This window comes from Xenopus laevis, chromosome 2L (assembly GCF_017654675.1).
Source record: "Xenopus laevis strain J_2021 chromosome 2L, Xenopus_laevis_v10.1, whole genome shotgun sequence".
NCBI classification, from domain to species: Eukaryota; Metazoa; Chordata; class Amphibia; order Anura; family Pipidae; genus Xenopus; species Xenopus laevis.
Window position 1 is genome coordinate 101,146,584 of NC_054373.1, and position 19,744 is coordinate 101,166,327.

Here is a 19,744-nt window from a genome sequence, read left to right on the forward strand (position 1 = left end):
ACAATTCCTAATTTTATCACCCTCATCAATTGTATTTTTGACTCTGTAAATGTACTAACTACACAAAAGTATTTAATTGTTTTCATCACCAGAAAGTAATGGTTAACATCTATGTTAACATTATACTTTATGTATTTATAATAAGTGTTTATAAAGAGCCAAAATGTTGAGAAGAGTGCACATATCAAACATACAGATTACAAAGAAATACCTACTAAAACAGTAGCTAATGGGGCATTAGAGCTGTCGGAAATCTAAATGGATTGACACAAAATGTCTGTTCTTGGGTAATATCAGGAGTCAAAGTGAGAGCTGTGGCATTGTGAGCATTGTAGTTAGCTGGTGATAGTGGCATATAGTATATGCTTAAGTGATGCTAGACTAGATCAAAATGAGCTTCTCTAAAGAAATTTGTTTCAAAGGGCTGAAAGTTTGGAAAAAATGTCTGATAGAATGTTGGATGGAATTCCAAAGAAACATTGCAGCCCTAGGGAAATCTCATATGTGTGTATATGGTGAGGAAATGAGTGAGGTGTTGAGGAGTAGATCATTAAAAAGGCATAATAAGCAGTTTGGTGCATACTACTGTGTAGGGCAGAATTTTAAGCTCCAGTGATGAGCGAATTTGTCCTGTTTCCCACTTTGCTGAAAAATTTGTGAATGTACGGCAAAATTAGCGAAACAATGAAAAAATTAGCAAAACGCATTGAAGTCAATGGGCGTCACAATCATTTTGGCGTGCATCAACCTTGACCAAATGCATTACAGTCATTATGAGCGTGACTATTCTGCTGCGCACCAATATATTTTTTGATGCGTCCAAATTTTTGCCATAGTTCCATGAATTTATATGCTGGTAACAAAACATGGAAATTCGCAACAAATTCGCACCTGGCGAATTTATTTGCCCGTCACTAGTAAGCTCCTATTTTATCATATTATTCAAGCAAAATGAACTTTCAGTACACAATATAAATTATTTGAATCTTGTTCCATCAGTCTGGGAATTCATAATTATGAATTATTTTGTGGACACTATTATTAAGGAAAGCCTTGTATCATCTCAGAATCTTGTTTGTGCACCAGAATGGGGGACCTGATGTCCATCGCCATGCCCTGGCTACACAATTAAATGGTGAAGAGAACGGGGGAATGGGGGGAGAGCAGTGACATCTAGGAAGTGCTGAATGGAAAGTGAAAGTAATTGTCTGCCCTGCCTCTATGCCTAAGGCATAGAGGAGGGGCAGACAATATTTGATTGACAGCTGAGATTTGTAAATGAGTTTACAACAGCTATTAATGCTTTAATACAAAATAGAAATTGGATTTCATGTACTATTATACAGATTTTTGTGTCTGGGTGACAGGTCCACTTTAAACTTAAACTTAAACTTTAATCAGTTTAATATAATTTTGTATTATATCCATAATGAAGGTCTCATATAGTCAAGATACAAGGAGTTAAAGCACTGGCATCACATAAATTATTGTGCACAAATTTACACCATATCTGGAGTAATGACCTGGACTAATGAAAGCAGATGTGGTTGGCTGTACCAAGTAAAAGTATTTGACAGCTATATAGAAATATAAACACTAATAGAAATATTGTTAAAGCATCCTCAAGAGTTAGTTCATTATAAAGTTACCTATCAATATGACAATTCATGCTTCAATTAGTAAATAGTGACTAGAACAATATTTTGGGAATATTGGCTCCCTATATCTGATGCAAATGCATATCTATCTATATGCCCTTAGATAAGTCCCAAGTGATATATTGTTTTACATTAAGAATACATGTGGCAATCTATATACTTGTCACCTTTATGCATGCAAATAAGTTCATGTTATTCACAGCCATTAGGTATCCCGTTGCTATATGTATTCAACAGTCCTTGGGTATGATGTACTGGGACTGAAGCATAGCCTGGGGGTAACCCTTATGTAAAGCAAAAATCCATTTAAGTGTGAGCTGAGAAGTCATTAACTAATGGGTCCTGAGGCCTTCATGAAAGATGGGCGACATAATGGTTTGGTTAAAATATGTTTCATTATGTTCACGAAAAATACCAAAGAACCCTGAACAGAAAGAATTTAACACCTACAATGAACAGAGGAATTAGGGGATGAAAAAACCCTTTGATGGCACCGTTTTTGTAAGGTTTGTTTTCTTCTACGCTGAAAATCTAATTTCGGTGAAACAAGCTAAGAGTGAAGTGACTTCTTCATTGCGTATAATCTCCATAGCAACCACTAAAATGAAATGCACCGCATCAGGAACTCCTTATGTAATGTATTAATATGGTACAATACCTTTTATTTCTCATGCGAATATAACAGGTGCACAGTCCCTGTTCAGGCATTGGTGGTCATAGCTTGCTGAAGCAGAGAAGAAGTCAACATTAACTTTCTCTTTCTTTAAGCTTCGCTGACAAAACAATTACAGTGGAGGACACAGGCAAGTGATGACCAATTAGGCCCATCGTTCGCTTGTCTACTCTGGGAGTCATTTAAGCAGTAAGCGGAGACATGTGTGCCATTATGCTGCTTGTCTGGCAACCCATTGCTGTGCAGAGAGGGAATCGCTGAAGTTAACAAGGGCACCAGCAGAGATACTGCCTCTGAGGAGCCTGACCATACTACCTACCGCTGGGAATTATACTGATCACACTTCACTTAAATTCACATCTGTCAGCAGTGGAGCATATTTAACCCTTTTATAGTACCAAGGCTTTGCATAAGTCCTTCTTGCTTGTAAACTTCACAACAGCACTCACATGAACAAACACACTCATACATTTGCATGCAGAAATGCATACCCTTTCAGGTGATTTTCTTAGGATTATCCATTAACGAGAGAAAACGACATTCTCCCCACAGGCTGTATATCATGTGCTTTCAAAAATAGAACCTGTTTATAGCATATTGCACACAGTACAGGAAAGAGTTGCATTTCCACTCTCACCTAGATCATAATGTACACTGCCCACCCAGATGATTCAGAAAGTGACAGTTTGACATTATGCTACATCTGTAACAAGGGTCTCACAGAGCTGCATGAACTGATAAAAATATTAGGTTTAGTCGTCCTCATGTGGTTAACCCTTTACTATGCCTTGCCTGCACATTTCAAATATCAACACACTGTTCTATGCTTATATGTGTTGGTTTTTTGCTAGCATTTCCATATCCATTAAAATGAATCTATTTTTACTTTCCACACTGCCATTACATTTAATGATAATGATATCTAGATATCAGAAAATAAACAAGAAGGCATTTTAGGGTAATGTTCCTAAACACAGCAACTCCATTAGGATACTTAGTTAAATATGTGGTTTGCAATCTGGAAATTAGGAAATGTAAAACATCACATGGGACACATTATTATAAGTTCAGAGTATCACATGACTGATAAAATACATACTTGATGACAGATAACTGATAGTACAAATGGTGCAACTTTGCTCCATAGAACTTTGCTGTCATGGGTTCTTCAAAGTTAATTTCTAGTGGGTTCCCGAGCAACGAGTCTGTAATGAATTACTTCATTAAATTGATAATGCTACTAATAGAACTGTTAGAGCAATAGGAGTTCAAATCTATATAGTGGCACAGGCAGTGCTTTCTTCTTCACACATTAGTAATCCATATCTGAAGTACAGATCCTGTACGTTTTGGATCACAAATTGCATAACTATGCACTATCGACCAGATCAATGATGCTTCCAAAGCAAAGACATTCTTTTGGCATCCAGGCACAGAGGGAGGAAATGGAAGAGAGAGGAATATACTACTAGTGAGAGAGAAAGAAAAATGGGTCCCCAAGGAGATGCGATTGCAATGGAACCATTTGTTCTGCTGTAATTGCTCAGGTTATTAACATAAGCGTGACAAACCATATGCTGTGCCATGTATCCTTTTATTAGGCCCAACATGCTCACTGCCCTTAATCAGAGTACGGTCTGCTCCTGTGTGCGCATATCCTCCGGGGATTTACAGTTCGGTTAGAGAAATGTACAGTCTGCAGAGCTCAAAATGAATAAGCCATGTTCCCCCAAGGCAGACAGCTAACTACTGTGTTATGGTCTGTATTTCCATCCTGCTGAAAACAATCCACTACATTAGATTCCTCAAATTGTACCTTTTTTAGCAAACACTAACTTCCAGATTTAATGACACCTGCTAGGCAAGCTGTGCCTATTAGATTCAATAAAGCTTTTGCCTGAGCTGTACAGTATGGATAGTTGTCTGAGAGAATTAAAGGTACTGGAACGGGAAGGGAATAAGTTTAATGAGGTATACATCATACGTTGCTTTAAGTATGTGAACCTGTGTTGTACTGATAATATGGAACGAACTCCAGTGCAGCGGTAGAATTGTTGAGTACTTTGTGGAGTACAATGCAAAAGCAAAACTAATTTGTTTTATTTAAGAGAGAACATTTGGTACACAACTTTTACTGCTCTTAAAAGGGGTTTTTCACCTTTAAATTAACTTTTCGTTTGATGTAGAGAGCGATATGCGGAGACAATTTGCAATTGGTTTTCAATTTTTATTATTTGTGGTTTTTGAGTTATTTAGCCTTTTATTCAGCTGCTCTCCGGGTTTCAATTTCAGCAATCTGGTTGCTAGGGTCCAAAATACCCTAGCAACCATGCATTGATTTGAATGAGAGACTGGAATATGAATAGGAGAGGACCTAAATAGGAAGATGGGTACTAAACAGTAGCAATAACAATCAGAAGAAGAAGGCAAATAATGCACAAATTAACAAAAAAGAAAAAATGGAGTGCAATTTAAAAGTTCCTTAGAATAAGCTGTTCTGTATCATACTAAAAGTTACCTCTTGTCCTCTAGTTTTGTAGTGTGTAATTTGTCACTTACCTTTGTATGGGACTTTACCTCCGATAGATTGGAAACTGTGAGTTCTGTAGTACTTAATATGATTTCTACTACTAGGAACATCTAATATGATTTCTACTACTAGGAACTATGCTACAAAAAGAGCAGTCTATAAGGGACCACTATATAATCAGTAACATTAAATAGTGAACTAAAAACAGCTACAGCTCTTAAATATACTTATTGAGCACAATGGTATCCCTGCTGGGCATGTGATTGTCACATCTCGGATTTCTACGTTTTTGTTCCCAGAGTAAAGCTGGTAGCCTTCCCCATTGACTTGTAGCTGTTGGTGCAGAATGATATGTGCATCAAATGTAAACTCTGGGTAAAATAATATGCAGGATAGTTGGTTTATGGACACATTGCTGTGTGCAATTGCATTTTATGTAGCTGTCTTGCATTCTACACTAATTGTTATAGAGATATGAGAGCTCGTTCACAAGTGCTCAGTGAAGTTGCAGTCGCACAAAGTTTACATCTGTCCTTGCAAAAATATATGCCTTTCATTAAAGGTACTTGCATTTAAAGCACCTTTCCATTTCCTTTAAACTGTCTTACTAGTCTCTCCAGCTTTTTTACCTCTTTTGGCCCAGGATTGGTGATGTGACAGACAATATGAGAACCTCATACATTGCATTACAGATGATCCTACATCCAAGTCTTGACTGGGATTCAAAATAGGACCTGGCATTTCAAGTACAGAGAGGCCTCCAACAACCTCCCACCAGCCCACTAAATAGTGACTGTCTATGGAAACTTACAGCAGCCCCTCTGGAATTTGCCAGAACCCACAGATTGCCAGTCTGGGCCTGGCTACATCCTGGAGCTGAGATGGAGTTGCATTGAGAGTGAGCAGAGACTAACAGACATTCTAGTGAAGGGTTGCGTGCATGTGGCCACAGTATTGAGAGCAGTTCTGGTGCTGTACAAAGTACAGGAGTAGGGGGAAGAATAAGTTGTTTCAAGGGCTGGTATGGTTATCTTTTTGATAATTTTAGAGTAAGGCTTTAGTATTTGCTCTAGCCAGTGTGAATTCATAAGGAAATAATTGGGGTGTGTGCAAAATATTTGCTGTTTTTCCTGTTGTTGTTCTTGTATTAGGTTATCTAAGAAATGTAGATTATTTTGGCTTGCTTAATTAGAAATCTTGTTGCTGCTGGCACCAGAGAGCAGTGTCTTTTTTCAATAGTTTTGCCCTTCAAAATTCAAACCACCTGTATTGAAAGTTTTACATCCCATTTAGAGCTGCAACTTGTTCCTACACTAACATCCTGACCTAGATATTTTCTATTGCATAGGCTCTAAAGCAGAGATGTGGAACAGTCCTCAAGCTGCTCTGAATAATAGCTTTCAACATCCCCTCACAGCTGGTGAGCTTAGGATGAAAATTCGGTGGAGTGGGAGTTTCCCATTATTGTTATACATGATGGCTAACTTCAGTTGTAATGTAAGACCTACATAGGGACATTTTATACTGGCACCTGCAAATTCAAGAATCAGGCTTCTTATTTTTGTAAGAAATGCCTTACTCATTGTAACATAGTAAGTTAGGTTGAAAAAAGACATATTTCCATCAAGTTCAACCTTTTTTGTCTATATCAAATCTGCCTAACTGCTAGTTGATCCAGAGATAAAAAATACCTTCTGAAGCCTCTCTAATTTGCCTCGGGGGGGGGGGCTCCTTCCTGACTTCAAGATAGGAATTGGACCAGTCCCTGGATCAACTTGTACAATGAGCTATCTTCCATAATCCTGTATTTCCTCACTTGCTAAATAGCCATCCAATCCCTTCTTAAAGGTATCTACTCAAGGCCTTGCTACTCTAGGATGTGTTGTCACTTATATGATGGATGGGGGTTAGGGATGTAGCGAACTGTTCGCCCGCGAACTAGTTCGCGCGAACTTCGACCGTTCGTGTCCGCCGAATGTTCGCGAACGTTTGGGAACGTTCGCATTTTGAGTTCGCGTTCGATCGTTCGACCATTCGAATTCCTTCGACCGCTAAAAATCGAACGATTTCCATTCGTTCGAACGATTGTAAGCATTCGATCGAATGAAAAGCATTCGATCGAATGGCTTCGATCGTTCGATTCGAATGAAAATCCTTCGATCGAACGATTAAAATCCTTCGATCGTTCGAATCGAACGATTTTAGCGGGTGTTCGAAGTTCGTGAACTGTTCGCGAACGTTCGCATTTTTGCCGGTGTTCGCGAACGGCGTTCGCGAACACCAAATCGGCAGTTCGCTACATCCCTAATGGGGGTGGCAAGATCATCAATATATTTAAGGAGCTTATTTATTATTGAATTGGTGCAAAAGCTGGCAAGCTAAGTGCTGAACTTGCTGGAGGTTCAAGGAGCTTCTCCTGGCTGCACTAAAACTTTATATAGTGAATAAAGTACCCCCTCTTGTAAAATATAAGGATATTATTAGTTACCGAGGAGTTTCATGACCATATAAAAACACGAGGCCGAAGGCCGAGTGTTTTTATACAGGTCATGGAACTCCGAGGTAACTTCTAATATCCTCATATTTTACAACTGGGGGTACTTTATTTATTATAATACACAAATTTTAGTGAGTCATGTGAGAGAAATGACATCACTACTCACCGTTTATAACTGATGACATCACTACTCACCGTTTATAAGGATATAATTTACAGGATATTCATGGCTTTTGTGTATTATAAAAGGTTATGGGTAAGGTGCATTGGGGGTCATTTATCAACACTGGGCAAATTTGCCCATGGGCAGTAACTCATGGCAACCAATCAAATTGCTGCATTCATTGTTCTACTTGCAGCTGGCTTTAAAAAGCTATTCACTGATTGGTTGCTATGGGTTACTGCCCATGGGCAAATTTGCCCAGTGTTGATAAATGAGCCCCACTGTGTGCAATAAACAGCAGCTTGGGGCAGTTTTTTGCACTTTGCAACTTGCTGTAATAAAATGACAACCACCTGGCATAATTGCAGCAGTTAAAATGTACAATTGCGTGATTTGAGGCAATCACACACAGTAGTGCTGCAATTAGAGCAGGCCAATATGGGAAACTTGGAGATTCTGCTCCAAGGTTCACCTTCATCAATAGGCCCACAGTGCACATTGTGCAACAGGAGGGGAGACAGTAAACAACTGCACCAAATATAACTATGCAGAAGTGCAAGGATTGGTTTTAGATGCTAGTACTTTTGATAAACAACTGCAACAAAAGTTGCACAACTGCAACTGTGGTGTCCTGTGTAACCTTACAGGACATAAAGCTTAGGTGGTGGTGAGCATTCTCTGCATTATATGTAGAAAATCTGTTGTAAAAATTCTGCAGCTTGATCCTGACGTTGTTCAGAACATTTTTTATTTGATTCCTGTTGTTATAAGTCACTTACTGTAAGTGCTTATCGTCAAAATGTCTCCAGTTTAAACATTTTGCACTTCATATGCTCAGCAGTAATAAAGGAGTGATTCTGGTACACTTTACATAGGTAAATCTATCTCTTATTCACTGCTATAATTGCAGAGAAGTTTAATATTTTAATTAGCAGAAATGCCTTAAAATATTAATATATTATGCACATTTGTATGTGGTGTTGGCAGCATTTAAGCAAAACAGCAGTTGTTACCTCTTTTATTGCTAAAGAGGCCAAGCATATTTGCAATTGGCTAGTTTTTTTTATCTGTTGTGCTCCATTTAAATGCTGTGTATATATATATATATATATATATATATATATATATATATATATATATATATATATATATATATATAATACACAAGAGCCATGAATATCTTGTAAATTATATCCTTATAAACGGTGAGTTCTGATGTCATCAGTTATAAACGGTGAGTTCTGATGTCATTTCTGTCACATAGCTCACTGAAACTTGTGTATTATAATAAATAAAGTACCCCCAGTTGTAAAATATGAGGATATTAGAAGTTACCTTGGAGTTTCATGACCTGTATAAAAACACTCCGCCTTCGGCCTCGTGTTTTTATATGGTCATGAAACTCCTCGGTAACTTATAATATCCTTATATTTTACAAGAGGGGGTACTTTATTCACTATATACACTATATCTTTGGCTGGTGCCAAGTCACAATAATAGACCAACTGCAGATCACTGCATTTAATTTGCCTCTGATATGCTACTTTATTTTTGATGTTAACCATCCCCTTAAAGAAATATATAGTACACTTGCTTGAGACCAGGCATTCTCGGGATTTTGAAAACAGCAGCACATTATTTTTGCAAAGAACATAGTTTAGTCTGGCCAATATCTCCTCAACAAACCCAAATCCCAGTATACCATAACAGAGCGCATGTACTGTTTTATTTTTCTCTTCTTTGCTCCTCCAGGCTGCAGAGGCTGGATCACTGGCACATGGTTATGGAGCCCCCTACAGGGCACTGTGTAGCTACGTGTTTGTGTATGGGAGCCCACAGTGATTAGCAGCAGAGGTAGCTGTCATTTGCTTTCCAGGCTGTCACTATCCTAATAGTCTAATCAGGCCACATAGCATGGGGAGGGTTGTTGCTCTTTAATCTGTTATTCCAGTGTCTGAATAATCATCCTCCCTGTTCTGCATTTTATGCCTACTCTTCATATTAGTTTCTCTGATTAGGGGCACAGAACCAGGAGCCTCACACTGTACTTTTCAATTAGCCCTTTCATTGAGAACAAGAATTAGGTATGCATGTAGAACAAGCTTTTATAATTCAAATGTAAATGAGGCCATGGCATCTCATGCTTGTACCACAGAATGCACACATTCTACAAAATACCCCCAACATTTCCAGGTAAATGAATAGCTATCAGTATGCAAATAATGGGTTATGTCCCCACCAATGAAAATGCTTGTGGACTTGCAAACTGTTCTGGTTTTCCTGTAACTTAATTGCAATTATCATAATTCTTTTGTTAATGCGACGAGACGTGCGCTGGCATAAAGGCACTTCTGTTCTCATAAAGTACCAGACTATGTTAAATAATTACAATAAACTGCTTGCTTTGTGCATGTGTTATTTGTTGAGTTTATTAGCCTAGAGGTTTCCACTTGCTTTTCTTCTTATGAAGATGGAATTCAGTTTCCTCCAAAGGTTATGAAATAACGTACCTAATCAAAGACAGCATGGCAGAGATTCTGTTCACTTGGATCTTCCCTCCTTTCAGTTATTCTCTTTTCCATCTGCATTGATGTCTATGCCATATACACAGTAGGGGAAAGATGCCCAGGCTGGGCACACTCACATCAAACATTTCCATCTCTTGAGAGGCGTTTAGACTTCAAGAGAAATTTCCCAAGGCAAAAAGAAGAATTTTTAGGTAGACCTGCTCTTTACTGGTGGGTGCAGTTACATTAAGGGGCAAATGTGTGACTTCTAAGAGATGAGTAGATCAAAGAAGTTCCAGAAATATTAAAGAGATAGTGACACCTTAAATTAAACCCTTTTTACATGTATCATAACTTTGTCTCTGCATGCTATTTATAATTTTGCCATAAAAGTATTTACTGATGATTGTATGTTACCTATCTGATCCCCTATGTTCCTCTATGAGGGGCTGCCATATTTGTGCAACAGTAGTCTGTTAGCATTAGAAACTCTAACTTACAGGTTGAAAAGGGACAGTCAGGTTGGCAAAACAGTCAGGTTTATGAACTTCAAGTATAAATTACTTACAAAAGCAGACCTATTAGTGAAAAACTGTCAACATGACCCATAGGTAATTTTTTGTGTACTTTAATATTTTGAAAAGTTGTTTTTTAGTGTCAGTATCACTTTAATATTACAATGTCTCCCCAGTAGAACATCTGAGAAGCAACGCCATTTTACAGAAAGGGCTGTGACTTTTTAGAAATCTTCGCAAAGGAACTGCAATATTCGGAATGGCAGATCTCTTGATTCATTCTGCATTTCCTGCTTTCTTTCTTCCACAGGGTGAAGGCAAAGAAGGGAATAAATCTACAGAGTACCAAATCCAGGGATCCAAAATGGCTGGTGAACTCCGAATTGCTGACAGGGGGAAAACATTCCACAGCGACTGTAGATGTGTCCCGAGTTCAAGGAATCCCATATCTGTGAGTTGTCATGAACAGAACCCTGTGTGTGTGTGTGTGTATATCCATAGAAGAATGCTGAAGCACACCAGGGTTTTTCAAATTGAAGTTTGTTTATTAGATCGATGTTTCAGTCCACACAGGGAACCTTTATCAAGATCTTGATAAAGGTCCTTGCATGGACCGAAACATTGATCTGATAGAAAAGCTTAAATTTAAAAAAAAATCCTGGTGTGCTTCAGCATTCTTCTATGGATATATAATTCTTTCTGAATAGCACCCAGGTATTTATTCCACTGTGCATACCAACGTCCACATTTGGACCTTTTTCAAGGATGTGGACCGCAACGTTGGTATGCACAGTGGAATAAATAATTGTTAATCAGAAATATTGGAGTGCTTATCTTCTTCATCGCTATTCATCACATTTTATATAGCACCCATTTGGACAAGTCAGAGTGCGGATACACACCTGGACTGTGTATAAATATATATATATATATATAAAAGGTGACATGTGGAGTTTAAGCAGCATAGCTAATGTATGCAGAGAATGTCTTTTTCTATTTATGTGTGAGATCTGTAGGCACTACTGCCTTACTGCATACCTTGGCTTATGTATTCTCTTTAGACGGCCTTAACATATCATCCCTAACAGCAAGGGATAATTCATGACTTATACCTAATATTACAGGTGGGTTGTACAGATTAATGGCAATGCCTGTGTCCAAAAAAAGAAAAAAATAGAGCATGCTATGTTTACCCCTTTACACAATTACATTTATGCTGTGTCTACAAGCAGTCCATCTTCTGATTCAGCTATGAGCTCAATATATGCTAAAAAAAAGAGACAAGAGCTCAACCAGGCTTAAAGAATGATCTATTACAGGGATACAAGGTTTAAAACAAGTGCAAAAGGACTATATTTTTGCAAACAATGCATCTTGCTACCATTATGTTTCTGCTGTCTCTCTGTTTGTGCTACCTGAAAGGAAGGCAGTGACTCACTGTGCGTATGAAGCACAGACAATGTCTGCTAGCACAAGGTACAAGGAGTGTGACATATGGGAATTTCATGTGAAGCTCCTTCATGCAAAGGTGCTTAGGAACTCTGTACTTTATTCCTGCTCAGGGTAAATGTTACACATGGGGCTCCCTTTGTCCCTGTGATCGCGGCACTCTGTGCTTTTGCCCAGATTTTCAATTTGCAGACCCTAACAATTGTAAGGAATGGCTTTTATTTGTTGCTCTTTTTGTTACTCATCACCTCATGTTGCTATGATCATTTCCACCTGTTTCTGTCTCCATCAACAATGCTGTGGGCACAGATGCTTTACATCGTACTTTTTCTCCTCATAATCCTTCTGTAGCATCATAAAAAAAGAAATATCTAAAACTAAGGATTAAACAAGACCTAGAAAGATGTGTAATTGCATTGAAGTGTAAACCCCCTGCGGGGAGAGGGTCGGAAGCGGCTCGCTTCTTTCATTTCATTAATATTTCATCAGGTTGTTTTCCTAAAAGGTGACTGTGATCATTTTAAATTCATCGTCTATTTCTAACCTTTTGAAGGCCGATTACAATCTGCATTGGAAAGGGCATGTAAGAATCGTAGAGTCTAGCACAATATGCCTGTTCACAACATCTGCAGTGTGTTACATTTACAGCTACTAACACATCAATAATAGTGTTATATAAAATAGATTTCCCTTCACTAAATGGAAAGGTAACCTGGTTTTTCAAAAGAATAAGGGGAGTACAAAGGAAGAAGGATAAGTTATACCCTTTTCAATAACATGACAAAAATGCTTTATGATAAATTAAAAGAAATCTGTGTTATCCCGTATTAATATGTTAGGTTCTCTATGTCAAGAAAGCTTGTTTGACTTTCTACAAAAAGGCTCTAGACCTTATGGCGCTACCAGGAGTAAAATGTTAAAGGGTATGTTCATCTTATTTATCAAAAGGTCGAATTTGAGAGGTTTTTTTCCACCTTGAATAAACTCACAACTGAAATGTTTGCTTATTTATGAAAAAACGTACATGTAAAAAAACTTGAATTAATGCAATTGGGGTGAAAAACTTGAATACCATACCAGCATAAATCTCGAAAAAAAGAAAAAAATTTTAAAAAATTTGAGTTTTACTGAAACCACCCTCGTAACTCAAATTTTTCATGAAATCACAACTCCGCCTTTTAAAAATAACCCCCTATCTGTTATATAGTATAGGAGTGGATAATGGTATTCTAAGAAAATTTGAAATCAGCCTTATAGTTTAATGTTTTTTTGTTTTGTTTTTTAAATAACTGACAGTCACATTTTTTGGTTTCTTAAGTCAGTGTTTTCAATTGCATCTTGAAAACAAGCAGAAAATCACTTAACTAAAAAACAGTAAATAATGAGTGAGTAGTGGCTATGAATAATCTATAACCCATTTTAATTTAAAGGGGGTGTTCACCTTCGAAACAGTTTTTCATTTCGGTTGTTTTCAGATTGTTTCCCAGAAATAAAGACTTTTTTCAATTACTTTCCATTATTTATTTTTTACTGTTTTTCCAGAATCTAAGTATAAAGTTGAATGTTCCTGTCTGTGGTGTTTGAGTAGCTCAGTAATTCAGGTGCAGACTCTAAACTGTTACAGTTTTGCAACATTTAGTTCTCAGCAGCATCTCTGGAGTATTAGCAACTATTGTATCAATTCTAACAGCTGCCTTTAATGAAACCCAGAGATTCTACTCAGCAGGGACAAAGATAAGAAATGCATCCACTAAGGGGCACATTTACCTAGGGTCGAATATCGAGGGTTAATTAACCCTCGATATTCAACCGTCGAAGTAAAATCCTTCGACTTCGATATTCGAAGTCGAAGGATTTAGCGCTATTCCTACAATCGAACTATCGAAGGAATAATCATGCGATCGAACGATTAAATCCTTCGTTTCGAAGGCTTTTAATCCATCAATCGAAGGATATTCCTTCAATCAGAAAATTGTTAGGAAGCCTATGCGGACCTTCCCCATAGGCTAACATTGGCCTTGGTAGGTTTTAGGTGGCGAACTAGGGGGTCGAAGAAATTTGTACTTTGACTATGGAATGGTCAAATAGTCGAATGATTTTTAGTTCGAAACGTTCGATTTGAGGTCGAAGATCATAGTCGAAGGTCGAAGTAGCTCATTCGATGGTCGAAGTAGTCATATTCGACCATACGAAATTCAAACTATTTTTCCTCTATTCCTTCTCTCGAGCTAAGTAAATGGGCCCCTAAATGTATCAATTTAGAACAGTTTACAGATTCTGCGACCCCCCCCCCTCCCAAAGCTGCTTTAGAAGGTGAAAAATGACACTTTACACATCGATTTTAGAAAAACGGTCAAACATAGAAAATAAAAAGTCATTGGAAAAAGTCATTATTTCTGGTGATCTATCTGAAAACAACTAGTTGTTTCAAGGTGAACAACCCCTTTAAGTGATTTAAAGGTACACATTCAACTCAAGATTACTCATAATGATGTAAAGACAGTAGGGTTCAGTAGCAATGGGCGTGCAAGCTACAGTGCAAAAAATAGGTGCCAAGTTTTTTGCCCACAATAGCATACCTCTTCAGGTAGGGGCACAAGAAAATGATTTATTAATGTTCTGCTGGTATGTGCTTTAGCACTTGTATCCTTGTAATAGAGACTGTGTAGTTATGTTGTATTTATTACATCTGATAGAAAAGTGACACACAAACAGTGTGAAGGTGTGATGAGTGCAATAACAAAAGCCAATGAAAATCCTCTATCCTTTAATGGATTAATGGAATCTTAAATTCCCTGTAATACATAACATTCTACAGCAAGTCACTAGTGTGCTGATGCGATGAGTAACAACTAAAACAAATAATAGCATTACCTTTTCTGAACCTTTCAAATGTTGTCCTTCTGCATAAATATTTCCGTCAGTCAGTGGCATGGTGTTTGCTTAGAAAACAGAAATAATATATCTTCCTTCAACAAAGGTGTAACAAAGAACATTCATTGTTAGAGCATCAAAGGAATGTATTCATCTTTAGAAGACATTTGGTCAGCTTATTTGTATGAAGATCACAGCTTACATTTGTCTTTAATACTTGGATCCTATGCTGTGTGGAAATATACGTCTGCTCCACCAACATACGTCCTTATTCAATGTAGAATAACCCCGCAGACAAAGAAATATAGGAGAGACCTTAACTTTTTTTTATAAATACAGTAATAGCTGGCACTAGTACTTTTCTTCCTCTTTGGTATCAAATGCACCAGGGAGAATGGCTGAGAGCTGAATAATCAAAGTAATTTTCTTAGTAAGAAAGTGCCTGTTATAACCTATATTAGAGGTGTAATTATCCTGAGAGTCAATACACGTAATTAGCACACAATCACAATGTCTGCAGGCAATGCACAATTTACACCCAATGGACAGATTACATTATAGAAACATCACTGAGCCTGTATAGTTCACTATGAAAGCCTTGTTTAAGGTTTTTGTTTTTGACTATATTAAATAAGTTCCTTCTGAATTCTTCCACATTATCCTCGCTGTATGTGAATTCCTTGGCAGGAATAGAAAATGGCTCATATAGTCCAGTGGGCAAATAAACTCCTGATTGAGACTCCTTTAAACCCTACCATGCAGAGAGGTTTGTAGTAAGCCTCTTGTTTTTTTTATACTACAGGTTTTGTGGAGATTTGTGCTATTTTGTTGTAGTCAAGCTTATAATGAAAGTTGATTGGATGCTGAATGTTTTACCCACGTGCAGCTGCTTGTGATCCACTGTGATGCTTCAGTATCTTCCAGCATTCACTTTCTTATTTCATTCGCTCTCAGTGGGCATCCCTGTTTCAGACCCTTTTCTACTAGGTCAATGAAATGGAATCACTCCATCAGTGAAATAGTCTGTTCAGTCCTACAATTGCTTGTACTGTAGCTGTATTTATCATGTCATGCGCGTCATGAAGTTTATCAGAGCACAAGTCGCATGACTTGGGGCAGCTGGGAAATTGACAATATGTCTAGCCCAATGTCAGATTTCAAAATTGAATATAAAAAAATCTGTTTGCTCTTTTGAGAAATGGATTGTATAAAATGCAGTCTATGGGAGACGGCCATTCCGTAATTCGGAGCTTTCTGGATAACGGGTTTCAGGATAATGGATCCCATACCTGTATTTAGAATCACCAGTTGTCCTTTTAAATTCTAGAGCGCACCAGCAGCCGGAGCTTGGACTAGTGTCCAAAATGAAGTGATTAGTTGTACTTATTGCCATTGGTACTAGTGTTTAAATGATGTTTTAACTGGATAAAACTGTCTTAGTATAAATCTCATCCATCTTTTTGCCTTTCTGTATTTTTCTATTATGTAAAGAACACAAGTGCCCTTTTTTTATGTACTCTTTTTATTCCTTCAGGAGTGAAGATTCCGCTTACCAGATAATGCAGCTTGACTTTGAAATGGAGAATTTCACCAGTCAGTCAGTCACAAGACGTATAATGTGGCACGTAGATTACCGGGGTCGAAATCCTCCTCCTGATCTGGAGAAGGCTGTAACTGAACTAACTGTGATACAGAAGGACATTCGCGCAATTGTCCCATTAGCAATGGTTAGCGTTCCCCTTCCTTGTCTTTATTATTTGCGCACACTGAATCGTTTGTTTGTGTGTTCCTGTTTCTATTGTATGCATATGATGTGTGAATATTCCGTTGTCTCTTTGTTTTATCAGGATACGGAAATTATTAACACTGCCATTCTGACGGGACGTACAGTTGCAATACCAGTCAAAGTTCTAGCTATTGAGACATCGGGCATTATTACTGATATCACCTCTGTTACAGAGTGCAGATCCAGCAATGAAGACATTATAAAGGTGAGAGAGGGACACTGGAGCTGTATAACAATAAACAAAGCCAATTCTTCCATTAACACAATATATTAGTTAATTACTAACAGATAGCTCTTGTACTATACCATTAATTACAATACTGGCCTGCATTAACATAAAAAAAACTACAAACCTCATTAATGTATGTGATAAATGGCACAAGTGCAGTTGACAATAGTAACCAATCAACAATTCAAAAAAAGTAGGTGCTCCGTAGGGAAGAGATCAGCATCACATGTCTCCAAAATGCAGAAGTGCCAAAAATAAGTCTGATTGCAGGCTTTTTTGCTCTTTGTGCATGGTGTGTAAATGATCCCTCTTATGTTTTAATGTATATTAGACCACCACAATCATTGCTGTTTTATTACTTGCTTTAACTGGCAAAAGAAGGGATCAGATGGTCATGAATATCATGAGTTTTGACTCCACTATCACTAGGGATACTCCAGGGTGGTCCTTAAATCAAGCCAATAAACATTTATCAATCAAAAAATGAAACTGTATAGATTGCACAACTTGTCCAGTGCACTATGCACACATGAAGGCCTAACTGCTCATCTCTTTCTCTCGCTCTCTTCTAACACCATTTCACTTCACTTATTATTCTTTCACTATTATTCCTGTTCTGTTTTATTTTTTTAAATCTGATCCAAATTCATTACTTTTGACTTCTAGCATTGCTATTCCTTGAGCTAAGGCGAGACTTCCCTGTTTTATATTCTTGAAGGGACACTATATTCTCAGATTTTGCAGCAGAGTTGATCTTTGTATAATAAAGTACATGTACTGGCACAGCTACAGGTTTATAGAATTGTTTGCTGTTCCTGCTATGGAGTGCTACATTTACAGTACTTTTCAACTGACGGCACACCATCACTTCTCAAGGAGTTTTCTTGTTGCCCCGTCATTTATAGATAAAATGCTAGAAATCTGCCCCTACTCAGACTGAATGTGTATGAATACCCTTGTCCTCTCTTGTGACAGAACGGCATTGGTTGAAAATGTAGGGCCATGCATCTTAATGTGATAAGCATCTGTTACTAGACAAGCCATAATTGGCAATTCCAATTAACTTTAATTGGGGGAACATTGCTAGCATTGTGTCCCCTTCTCATGGAGTGACAAAATGTTACAAATCTATATGTGTGCCATTACCCTCATACTATCCAATGAATAGTGCACCTTTTCTTTGCACAGTGAGAACTCCTGCAATCATTAAATTACTAATTTTATTAACAAATAATGTTTCATAGTTTTCTCTTTAAAAGAATGCACAATTTTACTCAAATGTGTCAAATCCTTAATCTTTTAGACCTTGTAACCCTAAATCACCTCCCCTATCCAGTAAGTAAATACAAACTGTTAATAACATACTTTAATTAAATGTGTTGGGATAGCTTTAGCAGTAAGGGCAAGAAACCGCTGTCCTTATAGAGAATTTTATGGAAAATAAAATAAGTTTGAAGAAAATCATTAAATTATCCTATTTTAGGCTTTGCTTGAAGATATATAGGATACATTTTTACATATTAATTATGTTTGAAAGCCAACTGACTATTTTATATTCCTACGCATGGTTTTTCTATATTAGCTTGAAAGATTAGCTACAGTGATCTGTAATTGGCACAATACAAGCCAAGTATCTCATCCTCCAGCTGCAATCCCACATATTTCTGTTACTGCACTGGAATTGCTTGCAATTGGGCTGTATTAGAACATGTTCTTACAGATAATTGGTATCCATGGATACCTCGAACATTTGCTATATGCAGATCACTGCTTAGCCCGTGTTCTGGGTTATATCACATGTGGTCCATTTGAGTGTTTTGCTCCCACTTGTTTAACCAAGCTGTGAATATATCACAAAGATTAGCAAGGTCAGAGTAAAGGTGAAAGCAAAGTGCTACAGTACAATTTAAAGCTCATATATGTGTGACTTCTCATGCAGGCTTTCAGGTACAAAACACATATTGCATATTCTAATGTTCATTTCAGCTAGCAAATACAACTGCCCATCCCATCGACTCCAGACTCATTAATTCTTAATACATTTAACTGGAGAACAGGAACCTTCCCTGAGGCAGGTTTACACTAACTGTTTTTGCTACACAACAAGATCACTTTGGCTGACTGCCTAAAATGAGCCCTTTGGCTTTGTTTACATCAGTGTCTTTCAGATGTGACAGCTACTGCTAGGGACAGACTATTGCAAGTTTTTCCAGGCGGTTATCAGTACTGTGGTGATTTCATATACTTTGTGTGCTAAGCTTGTTCGGGCTAAAAGCAAGCAGAATAAAGGCAATGCATCAGAAGTCAGTGTAAGTTAAATAATTACATAATTAATTTGAATTGAAATAAAGAACAAAGTCAACATCAAGTCCAACTCCAAATAAAGCCCAATTCAGATTATATATATATATATATATATATATATATATATATATATAAAGATCAGCACTCTAAGGTCTTAAGATTGTAGAAAATATTTTTATTAATAAATTGGCTCATGACCAATCTTTCGGCCCCATCCAAGGCCTTTCTCAAAGTCTTGAATGGGCCGAAACCTTAGTCTTGAGCCAATTTAGTAATAAAAATATTTTCTACAATCTTAAGACCTGAGAGTGCTGATCCTTTTTGCATGTGTTGGAGATTAAATGATGATCGTGCACCCAGGCATACTAACACTCTATATCGAGTGCGCTGGCTTCTTGTGGATTTATATATATATATAGCCGGCACAGCACGTATAAAGGTTAAGTGTGCCTGGGTGCAAAATGCAAACAATAAGATAACTGTCCCAAATAAGGCATGAACTCACAGGTCTTATCCAAGGTGAAAAAATGGTGTTTATTCAGCATTTTGTTGCTGAATA

General features: G+C 37.5%; 1 protein-coding gene across 1 annotated transcript in view; it reads left to right on the top strand.

Moving 5' to 3' along the window:
- tmem132e.L (transmembrane protein 132E L homeolog) overlaps positions 1-19,744 on the top strand; it is a 240,048-nt gene that overhangs the window by 209,338 nt on the left and 10,966 nt on the right. The window contains exons 3-5 of the mRNA XM_041582251.1: positions 10,854-10,994; positions 16,401-16,593; positions 16,714-16,857. Coding sequence (XP_041438185.1) covers positions 10,854-10,994; positions 16,401-16,593; positions 16,714-16,857 — 478 coding nt within the window. The remainder of the gene's footprint in view (positions 1-10,853; positions 10,995-16,400; positions 16,594-16,713; positions 16,858-19,744) is intronic.